General features: G+C 49.1%; 2 protein-coding genes across 3 annotated transcripts in view; both read left to right on the top strand.

Annotated features, from left to right (window-relative positions):
• TUFT1 (tuftelin 1) overlaps positions 1 to 13,714 on the top strand; it is a 153,675-nt gene that overhangs the window by 89,087 nt on the left and 50,874 nt on the right. The gene's annotated exons all lie outside the window — the stretch shown is intronic.
• SNX27 (sorting nexin 27) overlaps positions 1 to 13,714 on the top strand; it is a 42,386-nt gene that overhangs the window by 27,425 nt on the left and 1,247 nt on the right. For both annotated transcript variants that reach the window (XM_080986024.1, XM_080986023.1), the window contains exons 3-12: positions 111 to 303; positions 2,474 to 2,538; positions 5,471 to 5,575; positions 7,506 to 7,584; positions 8,257 to 8,420; positions 10,122 to 10,211; positions 11,074 to 11,223; positions 11,334 to 11,462; positions 11,699 to 11,758; positions 13,364 to 13,426. In XM_080986024.1, the coding sequence (XP_080842150.1) occupies positions 111 to 303; positions 2,474 to 2,538; positions 5,471 to 5,575; positions 7,506 to 7,584; positions 8,257 to 8,420; positions 10,122 to 10,211; positions 11,074 to 11,223; positions 11,334 to 11,462; positions 11,699 to 11,758; positions 13,364 to 13,426 (1,098 nt within the window). The remainder of the gene's footprint in view (positions 1 to 110; positions 304 to 2,473; positions 2,539 to 5,470; positions 5,576 to 7,505; positions 7,585 to 8,256; positions 8,421 to 10,121; positions 10,212 to 11,073; positions 11,224 to 11,333; positions 11,463 to 11,698; positions 11,759 to 13,363; positions 13,427 to 13,714) is intronic.

Raw genomic sequence — 13,714 nt, 5'->3', positions numbered from 1 at the left:
GCTTAATTGATGTTTTCTTTTTAACTGTTTATGGCTTTATCATATGTTTGTAATACACGGACTCGCCTTCGCCTTGTTTCCCCTCTGCCCTTTTCCCGCCTCCCTCCCAGGTCTACAACGTTTACATGGCAGGCCGGCAGCTGTGTTCCAAGCGGTACCGCGAGTTCGCCATCCTGCACCAGAATCTGAAGCGGGAGTTTGCCAGCTTCACCTTCCCCCGCCTGCCGGGCAAGTGGCCCTTCTCCTTGTCAGAGCAGCAGCTGGATGCCAGGCGGCGGGGGCTGGAGGAATACCTCGAAAAGGGTACGCAGACAAGAGCACGTGGGTCGGGGAGGGGGCCCTTGGCGTGTTCTCCACCGACAGCCGATTCATCTGAACAAACCACGGTTTGGTCAGCTGCTTCCTTAGAAGTGGAGCTGAAACAAAAGGTTTCAGAAAGGCTAATAATTCAATTTTTTAAAAGTATCCCTGCAGTGAATTAGGCCACAGATTTTCCACGCATTTATTTTATTAATTAGTTCCGAAACATTTATACACAGCTTGATTGTAAGGAGCAAACAAACCAACTCAGCAAGCCTCAAAGAGGCATATATATATATATATATATATATATATATATACACACACACACACCAATAAAAGTGTCAATAAGAAAAAACTAGCACCAGTAATTTAAGATTAAAAAATTTAAGCAGCAGAACCTGTTTTCAAGGCAAGGTAACAAGTCATGCTCTTAAAAGAGGCATTCCTTATAAGGCTTGGCGGGGAGGAATTCCTGTTCGGGGAGAGTGCATTTTTTATTTAGAGTTACGAGAATAAGCAGATACAGTGGTGCCTCGCAAGACGAAATTAATCCGTTCTGCGAGTCTCTTCGTCTTGCGGTTTTTTTGTCTTGCGAAGCACGGCTATTAGCGGCTTAGCGGCTATTAGCGGCTTAGCGGCTATTAACGGCTTAGCGGCTTTAAGAAAAAGGAAACAAACTCGCAAGAACTCGCAAGACGTTTCGTCTTGCGAAGCAAGCCCATAGGGAAATTCGTCTTGCGGAACGACTCAAAAAACGGAAAACTCTTTCGTCTAGCGAGTTTTTCGTCTTGCGAGGCATTCGTCTTGCGGGGCACCGCTGTACATGCAGATGCATTAAATCATGCAACCGGCTAAACCTCATTCGATCGATCACCTGGGAAATGTCTGTGGCCCCGCCCAGATGTGGCTGGACTCCAAGTCCCAGCAGCTGCAGAAGCCAGCATGGGCAAATGACGATGGGAGTTGTAGTCCCGAGAGCATCCAGAAGGCCTCTCAGGCTGCCCATCTCTGGCCCTGACAGTTCTTTAATCGAGCCTCAGGCTGGCCTGGAAGCTTTGAGAATTGAGGTCGACAGGAAACAGCCTTTGCCTCCTGTCCAGCCCTTCAGATTCCTCCTCTGGCATGGAAGTCTGGTTAAGGCAGAAGGTGCAAAGATTATCCTGGGAGCACCCAGTCCTGTAGCTAAGGAGGTGTGCATTTGATCAGTACTGGATGGGGGGGGGCACTACCTCCCTCTCCAACCCCACATAAATTGCATTAGCAGCCCACCTGGCAAGCGCATAATATAGTCCCCTCCCCAGTTTTTTACAGGCTAAATGTTCTGGGGTGGCCATGGAATAAGCAGGTGGGAGTCTGTGCTTAGCAGTGGGGCAGATCCACCACTGTTAATCTCCAAGGAACCTTGAAAACAATCCAGGGACTGAGACCTCCTCTTGTTCTGCCAATTCCCTCTTCCTGCCCGTTAACTTTAAAAATATTTTTTTTTTTTTACCAACAACCAAAACACAAATAGTGAAACCCCCAGGCGGCTGATACATTGAGTATACATAATCAATAATAACGTATTCAAATCAACCATATGTACAATTTTATATACGTTAACACTCCTCCATCCACAAGGTTTATTTAACTTCTAACATTTTAATTGCCCCAAATTGTTCAAACCTACCCAAATAATTCAATATCTTCTCAAGCTAATTCTCCTCTTTCTCACGGACCTTAAACCCTTTCATTCTGTCTATCTTCACAGTTAGATATTCTAAAATTATAATATTATTCAGTTTTTTTCTCCATTGGTTCACCTCTAACTCTTCTGCATTTTTCCAATTACTCGCTATAATCTGTCTGGCTGCAGTTACCATCAATTTTATCCATTTACATTCCTCTTTTGTTTTTATCTCGGTGCTACTCAGACTAATAAGAACCATTAATTTAGATATTCCCACCATCCTACCCACAGTTCCCGATATTTCTATACCAATCTGTTTCCAAAATTCATTAACTAACGGACAATCCCACCACATATGACTGTACTTTCCCATCACTCCACATTTCCTCCAACAATTCTTACTTCCAGATTTTGTAATATGATATAACCTTACAGATGTATAATACCATTTTTGTACCAACTTCCTGCCTGTTAACTGACCCGTTCTCCTTCCCTCTGCAGTGTGTTCCATCCGGGTCATCGGGGAGAGCGACATCATGCAGGAGTTCTTGTCAGAGTCAGATGAGGTAGGCGAGCAAAAAACCGGACACTTCAAGGGAGGTGCCAGAGCATGTGCAGTTGATGCTTAAAGTATGCCCTAGAGTGTTGGACAGGGACCTGGGTGGCGCTGTGGTCTAAACCACTGAGCCTAGGACTTGCCGATCAGAAGGTCGGCAGTTCGAATCCCCGCGACGGGGTGAGCTCCCGTTGCTCTGTCCCTGCTCCTGCCAACCTAGCAGTTCAAAAGCACGTCAAAGTGCAAGTAGATAAATAGGTATCACTCTGGCGGGAAGGTAAACAGCGTTTCCGTGCGCTGCTCTGGTTCGCCAGAAGCGGCTTAGTCATGCTGGCCACATGACCCTATAGCTGTACGCCAGCTCCAATAAAGCGAGATGAGCGCCGCAACCCCAGAGTCGGCCACGAGTGGACCTAACGGTCAGGGGTCCCTTTACCTTTAGGGTGTTGGACTAAGTCCTTGGAGACCAGGGTTCAAATCCCCACATGCCAATGAAGCTCACCTTAGGCCAGTCGCTGCCTCTCAGCCTAACCTACTCCACAGGATTGTTGTGGGGATTAAATGATGAGGGATAGAACCATGCACACCATCTTGAGCTCTTTGCAGAAAATGGTGGGCTATCAGTGCAACCCCCCCCCCAATAAATAATTAACAGAAGTCTGTAGGTTCAATCCCCGGCTTCTCTCATCAAGGTGTTTAGAGCTTTGAGAAGCTCAGCAATGACTTTTCCTGCCAGGCATTTCAGGAGAGTTGGGAAATCATGTGTGTTTTGAGTTCTTAGTTGTTGTTTTTCAAAAACTAACACCCACACTCCTGCTTTCTGTTTAAGTGGATTGGCCCGTCACATTTCATTTCATTTTTATGAGCCGTATACTTTGAGCCTCTTTGCGGAGGACATAGTTGGCAGAAGAGCGGGACAGACATCTCAGCAAACGGGAAAAGCAGAACAAGGTGTCCTGGGGGGAAGGGCCCCCACCTGTACGTGCATATCAAACGTCCTGTGTGGGTGTAGATAGAAGCTGCCCTTCCAGAGCAAGAACTTTCTTGGCTCTCCAGGCAAAGAGCCTTCTGAGACATGGGGCTTGGGGACCCAGGCGCCTCAAAGAGCACCTTCCTCCATATCAACCTTCTCGGGTCCAGCCATTAGCAGGCGAGGACCTGTGGGTGGTGCCACTGCCACGGGGGGTTGCCTGACCTGTCACAGGGTTTTTTTAGTGGTAGTTCCTCGTTTGTGGGGAACACACACACCCCTGTTTATGGAGGCATTTGATAGGTAAAAGTTCCCTTCCTGGAAATTCTGAAATTATTTTAAGGACAAGTGATGGCTTTTATGAGTTTTAAACGATTTTTTAGAAGGTTGTATTCATCTTTTTTTAAAGAAGTCTTAGTTGTATTAGTATCGATCCTTTTGCTGCCCCGGGCTCCTTTGGAGCAGGGTATACTTCTAAAAGTATAAGGGATGCGGGTGGCGCTGTGGGTTAAACCACAGAGCCTAGGACTTGCCGATCAGAAGGTCGGCAGTTCGAATCCCCGCGACGGGGTGAGCTCCTGTTGCTCAGTCCCTGCTCCTGCCAACCTAGCAGTTCAAAAGCACGTCAAAGTGCAAGTAGATAAATAGGTACCGCTCCGGTGGGAAGGTAAACGGCGTTTCAGTGTGCTGCTCTGGTTTGCCAGAAGCAGCTTAGTCCTGCTGGCCACGTGACCCGGAAGCTGTACGCCGGCTCCCTCGGCCAATAAAGCGAGATGAGCGCCGCAACCCCAGAGTCGTCCGCGACTGAACCTAATGGTCAGGGGTCCCTTTACCTATACAGTGGTACCTCGGGTTACATATGCTTCAGGTTACATACGCTTCAGGTTACAGACTCCGCTAACCCAGAAATAGTACCTCGGTTTAAGAACTTTGCTTCAGGATGAGAACAGAAATCATGCTCTGGCAGCGGCGCAGCGGCAGCAGGAGGCCCCATTAGCTAAAGTGGTGCTTCAGGTTAAGAACAGTTTCAGGTTAAGAACAGACCTCCGGAACGAGTTAAGTTCTTAACCTGAGGTACAACTGTACTTCTAAAGAATTGTGTGCAGAAGGCTGTTCCCCGTGATACAGGGAAGCCACAGTCCACCCCCTCTCATTATGGTGGGACCAAAGGCTTTTCCAGACCGGTGGCTGCCCCATACCCTTTTAGGCAGGCTCAATTCCCCCAGCCTCTCATGCTAGGAAAGAATCCATTGATAATGCAGGCTTCCGCTTGACTAGGTGCAGGGAATCCTTGGCCGTCTAGATGTTGCTGAACTACGTCTCCCATCACCCCTAGCCATTGGGCCTGCTTGCTGGGGCTGATGGGAGCTGCACTTCAGCAACATCTGGAGGGCCAAAGCTCTCCTCCCCACCCCTAAACAGCCTTAGCCCAGTATGCCTGAAGGAGCATCTCCACCTCCATTGTTCTGCCTGGACACTGAGGTCCAGCGCCGATGGCCTTCTGGCAGTTCCCTCGCTACGAGAAGCCAAGTTACAGGGAATCAGGCAGAGGGCCTTCTCGGTGGTGGCACCCGCCCTGTGGAATGCCCTCCCATCAGATGTCAAAGAGAAGAACAACTACCTGATATTTAGAAGACATCTGAAGGCAGCCCTGTTTAGGGAAGCTTTTAATGTTTAATAGGTTATTGTATTTTAGTGTTTTGTTGGAAGCCGTCCAGAGTGGCTGGGGAAGCCCAGCCAGATGGGCGGGGTATAAATAATAAATTATTATTGTTATTATTATTGTTATCATTATTATTATTATTAGTGGCTCCCCTCTCTTTCCCCCTCTCTTTGCGACATCGCTCCTCATAGCTGAGGATCCTTTCCTTGTGCCCTGGAGAAACTTAAAAACCTAGGACTGGAGCATGAGAGGCATACCTTAAACAAAAACAATAAATCCTGGCTTTATCTTCCCGCCCTTGCACCCTAGAACTACAACGGCGTGTCGGACGTGGAGCTCAGAGTGGCGCTTCCGGACATCACGACAGTGACTGTCCGGGTCAAAAAGAACAGTACCACGGACCAGGTGTATCAGGTGAGGAGGGCAGGGGGGCATCTAGGGATGCGATTCCTCACCGGCAACAGAGAAAGAAAGACAGAAACAGGCTCGGATTTCTTTACTCTATGCACTGTTTTTAAGGAAGCCTCCTTAGACTTTTAGAAATGTGAGAAGCTTCCTTCTACCGAGCCCAGACTCTTGTTCCATCCCGCTCAGCATTGTCTGCACAGACAGGCAGCAGCTGTCTCGGGTTTCAGACAGAGGGTATCTCCAGGCTTAACTTCCCATTCTGCACGTGACGCACTGAGTCGTTTGTGTGGGAAAACTCCACCCTGAGAGACATGAAAAGGGAAGTGTGGGGCACCCTTCGTGGCTGTCCGCATCGGGGTGTGCCACTATGAGCGGCTCTTTGCCTGTCTCCAGGAGCAGAATGAGGCCTCTCTGCACCAAGCAGAGGAAGCTGGAAGGCCAGGTCATTGTCGGCCAGCCTTTCCCACCCCTGCTCAGTTCAAAGCCCCAGCCCTTTCCTCCTCCTCCTCTCACGCCTCCCCCACCGCCTTAATATTGGGAATTGAAACTGGGTGGATTGAAAAGAGCTGAGCTAACCATCTCCAGAGCCTGAATCATTTTCAAGAAGAAGCTGCACTGAGTCCTTGCTCTAAAACAGCCTTTCTCAACCTGTGGGTCCCCAGATGTTGTTGGACTACAACTCCCATCACCCCTAGCTAGCAAGGCCAGAGCTCAGGGATGATGGGAGTTGTAGTCCAACAACATCTGGGGACCCACAGGCTGAGAACTGCTGCTCTAAAATAACAAGCAGATGTGGAGGTTGGGTCAGGCTTCATGGCTCTGGCCTCAGAGTCAGGCTTGAGAATTAGCGGCTCACCCCCTTTTCATTATTATTATTATTATTATTATTATTGTTGTAACATAATAGCCTTTACGAACAACCTCAAGGTACAGTGGAGCCTGTTATGATTATTACTTATTAATTTATTACTCGCCATTCACTCTAAGGCAGGGTTACTCAACCTTGGGTCTCCAGCTGTTTTGGGACTACAACTCCCATCATCCCTAGCTAGCAGGACCAGTGGCCAGGGATGATGGGAATTGTAGTCCCAAAACAGCTGGAGACCCAAAGTTGGGAAACACTGCTCCAAGGTGCCAGGGTGGGCCACAGCATTAAAAGCAAATGAAAACATATTGGCTAACAGAGTGAGCCCCTGTCTGCATTCAGCCCTGTCAGTTGGTCAGCGTGACAGAATGTAGAGAATTGACACATATAATGTAATCTACCAGTGTGTGTATATATATATAGATAAATACTTATTTGAGAGGGGTTTTTTATTCATGTTTTTTTTGTAACATAATGAGCTTTACTAACAACCCAGAGGTGCAACAGCAGGGTATTTCATCACACCATGTCCAACCATAAGAAATAAAGTCGCACCAGCTGACATAAAAGAGTTCTGGGTCCTCTGTCCCTCTAGAGGCATGCAATTGATGTTATTTCCCCCTGCTATAGCCAAAGTCCATACGTTCGTATATGACACAAAGACAGAGGTAGATTTTCTTGAAAGGTTTTCCACTGCTGGGCTGTTGAAATCCCAGCTGCAGCTAACGTCTGTGGAGTGACCAGTTGTCACATTATCAGACTGCGTACTCAGTGGCGACAGTGGTGGGAAGGCCTGAACAGTCGATTTGAGCTATTTATTGGTATAATTTGAGCTATTTATTGATGTGCTTGAGACCAGAATAACGAACCCCAAGGGCACCAAAGATGGAAGAATGTCCTGCAAGCGACAACCCTGCCAGCCGTCCTGTGTGTATATTAGCATCCCTTGAAGGGACAGTCGTGTGCCCAGAGACAGCCCTGCTGTGCCTTGCACTGTCCCAAGGATTAAGCACCCCCCCCCCAGTTTGTCTGATGCTTATTCTTTCTCTTCTCCCTCTTCTTGCCCTCCAGGCTGTTGCTGCCAAAGTTGGGATGGACAGCACAACCGCCAACTACTTTGCCTTGTTTGAAGTGATCAATCACTCATTTGGTGAGGCCTGAAGCCGGGTGGGAGGTTCAGAGTGTGTGGGGTGTGTGTCTTTCTTCTGCATTTTCAGAGATTTCCTTGAGCTCCTTCCCTAGGAGGGAAAAGCTCAAGCAGCAGACAAAATCCAGAAAAAACGAGAAACTGCTAAGTGGGGGGAAATGCATGATACCTTTATAAGATTCTACACGTTGCGGAGGAAGTACCATATTTTTCGTTCTATAAGACGCACCCGACCATAAGACGCACCTAGTTTTTGGAGGAGGAAAACAAGAAAAAAAATATTCTGAATCCCAGAAACCAGAACAGCAAGAGGGAGTGCTGCGCAGCGATCCCTCTTGCTGTTCTGGCTTCTGGGATAGCCGCACAGCCTGCATTCGCTCCATGTGACGCACACACATTTCCCCTTACTTTTTAGGAGGGAAAAAGTGAGTCTTATAGAGCAAAAAATACGGTAAATGAGCTTTTCTCTCTCCTCACAACCCAGAATATTGTAATTCAGGGCCACCCACTGGAATTAGGCAGTGAGATAGTTTAAAAGGATCTGGTGCGAGTTTACGCATCTTTGTCTATGGATCCGTGGGGGGAGCAGGGAGTTAAATGGGCACCCTCTGAATATGTGGTACCAATTCTTCACCTCCTCCCCCCCCCCGCATTTCTGCATCCCCCCCCCCACAGTGCGGAAGCTGGCGCCCAACGAGTTCCCCCACAAGCTCTACGTGCAGAACTACACCTCGGCCGTGCCGGGGACCTGCCTGACGATCCGGAAGTGGCTCTTCACCACGGAGGAGGAGGTCCTTCTGAACGACAACGACTTGGCGGTCACCTATTTCTTCCACCAGGTGGGCGCCCTCGGGCGGTCTCTGCGCTCGCACGGTCTTTGTGTATGTGTGTCCGTCCGTCTCCTCGCAGGCTCTCCTTTTTGAAGGCGCCCCCGGATTGCAGAGGGTCTCACACGCACAGTGCCTGTAGAGACACGAGAGGACCATATGCGACATGTCATGTTGCAATCTTTCCAGGGATCGGGAGAAGGAGGTAAAAGGCAGCTGGGGTAGCATGAACAGAAGTGCTTAAAATTATACATGGCATAGTGACAGTGGGCAGAGAGGTTTTCCTCTCTCTTTCAGAATACAGTCATACCTCGGGTTACAGACTCTTCAGGTTGCTTTTTTTTGGGTTATGGACGCGCCAAAACCTGGAAGTACCGGAACGGGTTACTTCTGGGTTTTGGCGGTCGCACATGTGCAGAAGCGCTAAATTGCACTTTGCGCATGCGCAGAAGCGTCAAATCGCAACCCGTGTGTGTGCAGACGCAGCACTGCGGGTTGCGAACCCTGTGGGTTGCGAACGTGCCTCCTGCACGGATCACGTTCGCAACCCGAGCGTCCACTGTACTACAAGTGACTCGCATCTTACACAGGGGTTTATGTCCCTGCCTACTGTGCATATGAGCAAAATTGTGCAAAGCCAGGAACCCATGGAACCGGGCTCACTCACTGCAAGGGTGCAAGGCTGCTTGCTTGCCTTTGGGAAGGAGGTGGCAGGGCCAGAAGTCCAGCACCTTCCTCACCTGGCTTTGGGAAGGTGGCATGGGGACTCTGGGGTGCTGCCATTGCATATTAGTGCAGGGGTGTCTGTGTGTGTGGAATAAATAAATGCAGAGTGGGTTTCCTCCACTCTCCATTTATTTATTTATTACGCCCCTCCCCCACAAAGCTGCAATTGCAAAAGTAAAATGTAAGTAAATTGCGAGTTACCTGAACTTTGCTTTCTTTACAGGCAGTCAGCAGACCATTAAAACATTCTATAACAATCAGCAGTTACCTTTGATAAAACTAATAACAGTGCAGATTAATAAAGCCGAAAGACACAGAATCAAAATGCTAGACTGTATGTCAGGCGGTCATAGGATGCTCATTAAAAATACCTTTATATAATAATAATAATAGTAATAATTTATTATTTATACCCCACCCATCTGGCTGGGCTTCCCCAGCCACTCTGGGCAGCTTCCAACACAATATTAAAATACAGTAATGCATCAAACATTAAAAGCTTCCCTAAACAGGGCTGCCTTCAGATGTCGTCTAGAAGTCTGGTAGTTGTTGTACTCTCTGACATCTGGTGGGAGGGCGTTCCACAGGGCAGGCGCCACCACCGAGAAGGCCCTCTGCCTGGTTCCCTGTAACTTGGCTTCTCGCAGGGAGGGAACCGCCAGAAGACCCTCGGAGCTGGACCTCAGTGTCCGGGCAGAACGATGTGGGTGGAGACGCTCCTTCAGATATACTGGACCAAGGCCGTTTAGGGCTTTAAGCATAAGGACTAGAAACTTGGAAGTCCTAATGACAGGATGTCAGGAGCTGGCATGGCATTTGAAGCAAAACACGGAGATCGACAGTGGAGTGGAATGGAGGGTGATCAAAACTGGTCTAGGCACACCCGGGTGATATTGTGGTAGCCGAGCCAAGGAGAAACAAAAAATACTGGCGTCTGCCCTAGTCGAAGAACCAGGCCGGTCTCTGAATGCTTCTTATGTCACCCAGGCTGTTGATGACGTGAAGAAGGGGTACATAAAAGCCGAGGAGAAGTCCTACCAGCTGCAGAAGCTCTGTGAGCAACGGAAGATGGTCATGGTAAGGGAAGTCCTCTACCCCCCCCCCCCATTCGGAGAAAGGCATTCTGGGATGTGGGCTTTGCTGTTCCTGCCTGCTGGGCTGTAGCGCCTGGAAGCAGCGAAGTACCTTTTCTATATCGCATGCGGAATTTTGTATCCTTTCCCTCTCTTTTGATTGGTATTTCATGTTTAGAATTGATCACATTGACTGCATCAAGTTAATAAAGTTTTAATCTTGGCGATGGATGAGATTGGATCGGAAATCAAAAGAGCGGCATCATCTGCAAATAAACTGATTTTATGCTGTGCATTTCATAGCCCTTAATGTCTGAAAACCTCCCTCGCTGCTGTTGCCAGAGGTTCCCTAGTAATGAATAGCCAAGAGCAGCAGTGAGAGAGGACAGCCTCGTTTTTGTGCCTTTTCCAATTTTAATGTTGGTGTTTTCAAAGACGTTTAATCTAATGCTGGTTATGCTTTCCTAATACAGTTAAATTTTCTATTGATTTTAATCTATTAAAAGAAAATGTTAAGTAGGAAGCCGATAAAGGAAAGAGGGGAGAGAACCGTACACACACAAAAAATACTTTTAGATAGGAGAGTTAAAATTGAGTGAAATGAATTACAAGGCAATACGCCATTTATTATTTTACTGTTCCAACATTGGATGGACAGGGTTGGGAAGCATTTTATCGAGCCTTTTAAATCCTCTTAAATGAGCATATAAACGTGCAAGCATCACTTTATAACTAACCCTAAGAAGCGGGGTGTGGGAGCAACGCTGACTGTGCTTGATTGGCTGGCCTTTCAGCCAATCAGATTAGAAAGCAGGGAGGGTGCATCCTCTATCCCTCCTCACTTCCTGCGTCTTCCTCCCCTGCAGTACCTGAACATGCTGCGGACCTGCGAGGGTTACAACGAGATCATCTTCCCGCACTGCTCCTGCGACTCGCGGCGGAAGGGTCACGTGATCACAGCCATCAGCATCAAGCACTTTAAACTCCATGCCTGCACCGAGGAGGGTCAGCTAGAGGTCAGCCGCCAGGGGTCCCTGGCTGGGGCGGTTGGGGTGGGTCTCCGCAGTGGGGCGAGAGGTCTTCGTTCCCTCTCGATGACACCTCCGCCCGCTCTCCGCTCTCCCAGAACCAGGTAATAGCCTTCGAATGGGACGAGATGCAGCGATGGGACACCGATGAGGAGGGCATGGCGTTCTGCTTCGAATACGCGCGGGGGGAAAAGAAGCCACGCTGGGTGAAGATCTTCACCCCTTACGTGAGTGTGGGCCGACGGGGAAGACAGCGAGGCATCGGGGAGGCGGCAGGGGCACGGAATATCTAGCGATGCTTTTGGAGCTGCCACCAGGGGGCACCAGCCTCTGACCTTTGTGGGGAAGAGGCGTCTGGTCGGTGCAGCTCCGGCTGGGATGGTAGAGCCGAATGAGAGGTGCAAACCGTCAGTCCTGAGAGATGGTTGTGTTTTCTCTTTCTCTCCCTCCCACCCCATTGCAGTTTAACTACATGCACGAATGTTTCGAGCGAGTGTTCTGCGAGCTCAAGTGGCGGAAAGAGGTGAGGAGTCCCGTTTGGCGTCTTTTATGGTGATGCAAAGCGTGTTTTTGCCTTCCACAAGGAGATCTCTTCCCTACGGTTCTCAGTGTGAGATCTCTTCCCCTACGGTTCTCGGTGCGCAAGACTGGCAAAACTTGTCTGCCAGGTTGGGAAAGGGTTTTGCAAAGTGGTCCTGCAGCAGCCACTAAGAGATGCTCCTTTCAGGAGAGGGCAGAGACCCTGTTCATGTCTATCGCTGTCTTGTGCTTGGCTGGTTCCTGCTTGCAGGCTTCCTATTAGAGCAGCGGTTCTCAGCCTGTGGGTCCCCAGATATTGCTGGACTACAACTCCCATCATCCCTGAGCTCTGGCCTTGCTAGCTAGGGGTGATGTGAGTTGTAGTTCAGCAACATCTGGGGACCCACAGGTTGAGAAAGGCTGTATTAGAGCATCTGGTGTGAACAGGAAGCTAGACCAGGTGGTCCCTCTTTGGCCTGATCCGGTAGGGCTTGTCTTATGAGTAACAGTGTGGAGGGCTCTCGCCTTCATCATCATTATCATCATCATCATCATCAAAATAAATTTTTATTTATACCCCGCCTTTCCCAGTTCAAAAACCGGGCTCAGGGCGGCTAACAACAAATTTAAAACATTTAGTTGTAAAAGCAGCATAAAATACAGTATAAAAACATGAATAACAATAAAATTCAAAAAGCAAATATCAATTTAGGGGAAATAAGCATTGGATAGTCATGAGGGCTAGCTGGCTGAATTGGTCCTACTTGAGCCAGCGAGGAGCCCAGGGGAGAAATAGCTGTGGGGTCTCAGAGTGGGTGATCTTCGTAAAAGGGGAGGGGGAGGGAAGAGAAGGGAAATAAAAGATCAGGCTGAATTCAAATTAAAAGCCAGGTGGAATAGCTCTGTCTTACAGGCCCAACGGAAGGAGGTTAAATCCTGCAGGGCCCTAGTCTCATGGGACAGAGCATTCCACCAGGTCGGAGCCATCACTGAGAAGGCCCTGGCCCTGGGGGAGGATAGTCTGGCCTCCTTAGGGCCTGGGACCTCTAAGCTATGGTTATTCATGGACCTTAAGGTCCTTTGCGGGGCAGACCAGGAGAGGCAGTCCCGTAATTATGAGGGCCCTAAGCCCCACCTGTGGACTTGCTGGAAGAATCTGTTTACCCACCATGAGAAAGAAGCTGTTGAATCCGAAGAGCCCGTTGGCCTGATCTAGCTTCAGGGCTCTTATGTGGCACGTGCAAGCCAAGAACTGGAAGAGCTGCCATTTTTATTATCGCTGGGAACCAGTGGAACGTTGCCTCCAAATTCCTGGTTGCCTCCTTAGTCTTCCCACCCCACCTACTGCACCTCCAGATGTTTCGGACTCCCACAATCCCCTGCTGGCATAGCCATGTGACGTTGGGGCTGGCAGGAACAGTGCAGGTGGTCAGAGCCCATTTGGAGGTGCGCTTGGTTTGGGGGAAGACAAGCGATCTGTCAAGGTGGACCTCAAGAGGTTTGATTGGAAGGGTGGAGGAAGAGGCGGGGCTGACACCTCTGCTCCTGGAGCTGATTGGCCGCCGCTCGCTTCCACACTTCCTCTTAAAACAATCCTGTCCTTTCAAAGGTGGAGGAAGAGGCGACAGACAAGGATAACAAGAACTGCAGTAAAGACAACATGTGCAGCAAGGTAAGGGGATGAGGACCCTCCCAACCCCCCGTTTTCCAGCGCAAGTGCAGGATAAGAGCTCTGCTTTTCCGTGTTGTGCGGAACGTGTTTGAGGTTGGGAAGAGCTAACCCCACTCTCTGGTCTGCTTCAAAGAGGCGCCCCGTTTCAAACTGGGCCGAGACGTCTTCCAAGACTTGATCTGGCTCAAAACAGCAGTTTCTAAGTGTTGCTAATAATATTAATAGGGACACGGGTGGCGCTGTGGCCTAAACCACAGAGCCTAGGGCTTGCTGATCAGAAGGTCGGCG

The sequence above is a fragment of the Podarcis pityusensis genome, assembly GCF_964106645.2.
Source record: "Podarcis pityusensis genome assembly, chromosome: 16".
NCBI classification, from domain to species: domain Eukaryota; kingdom Metazoa; phylum Chordata; class Lepidosauria; order Squamata; family Lacertidae; genus Podarcis; species Podarcis pityusensis.
The sequence above is the reverse complement of the archived record's forward strand: the minus strand, read 5'-3'. Positions and strand labels throughout refer to the sequence as shown.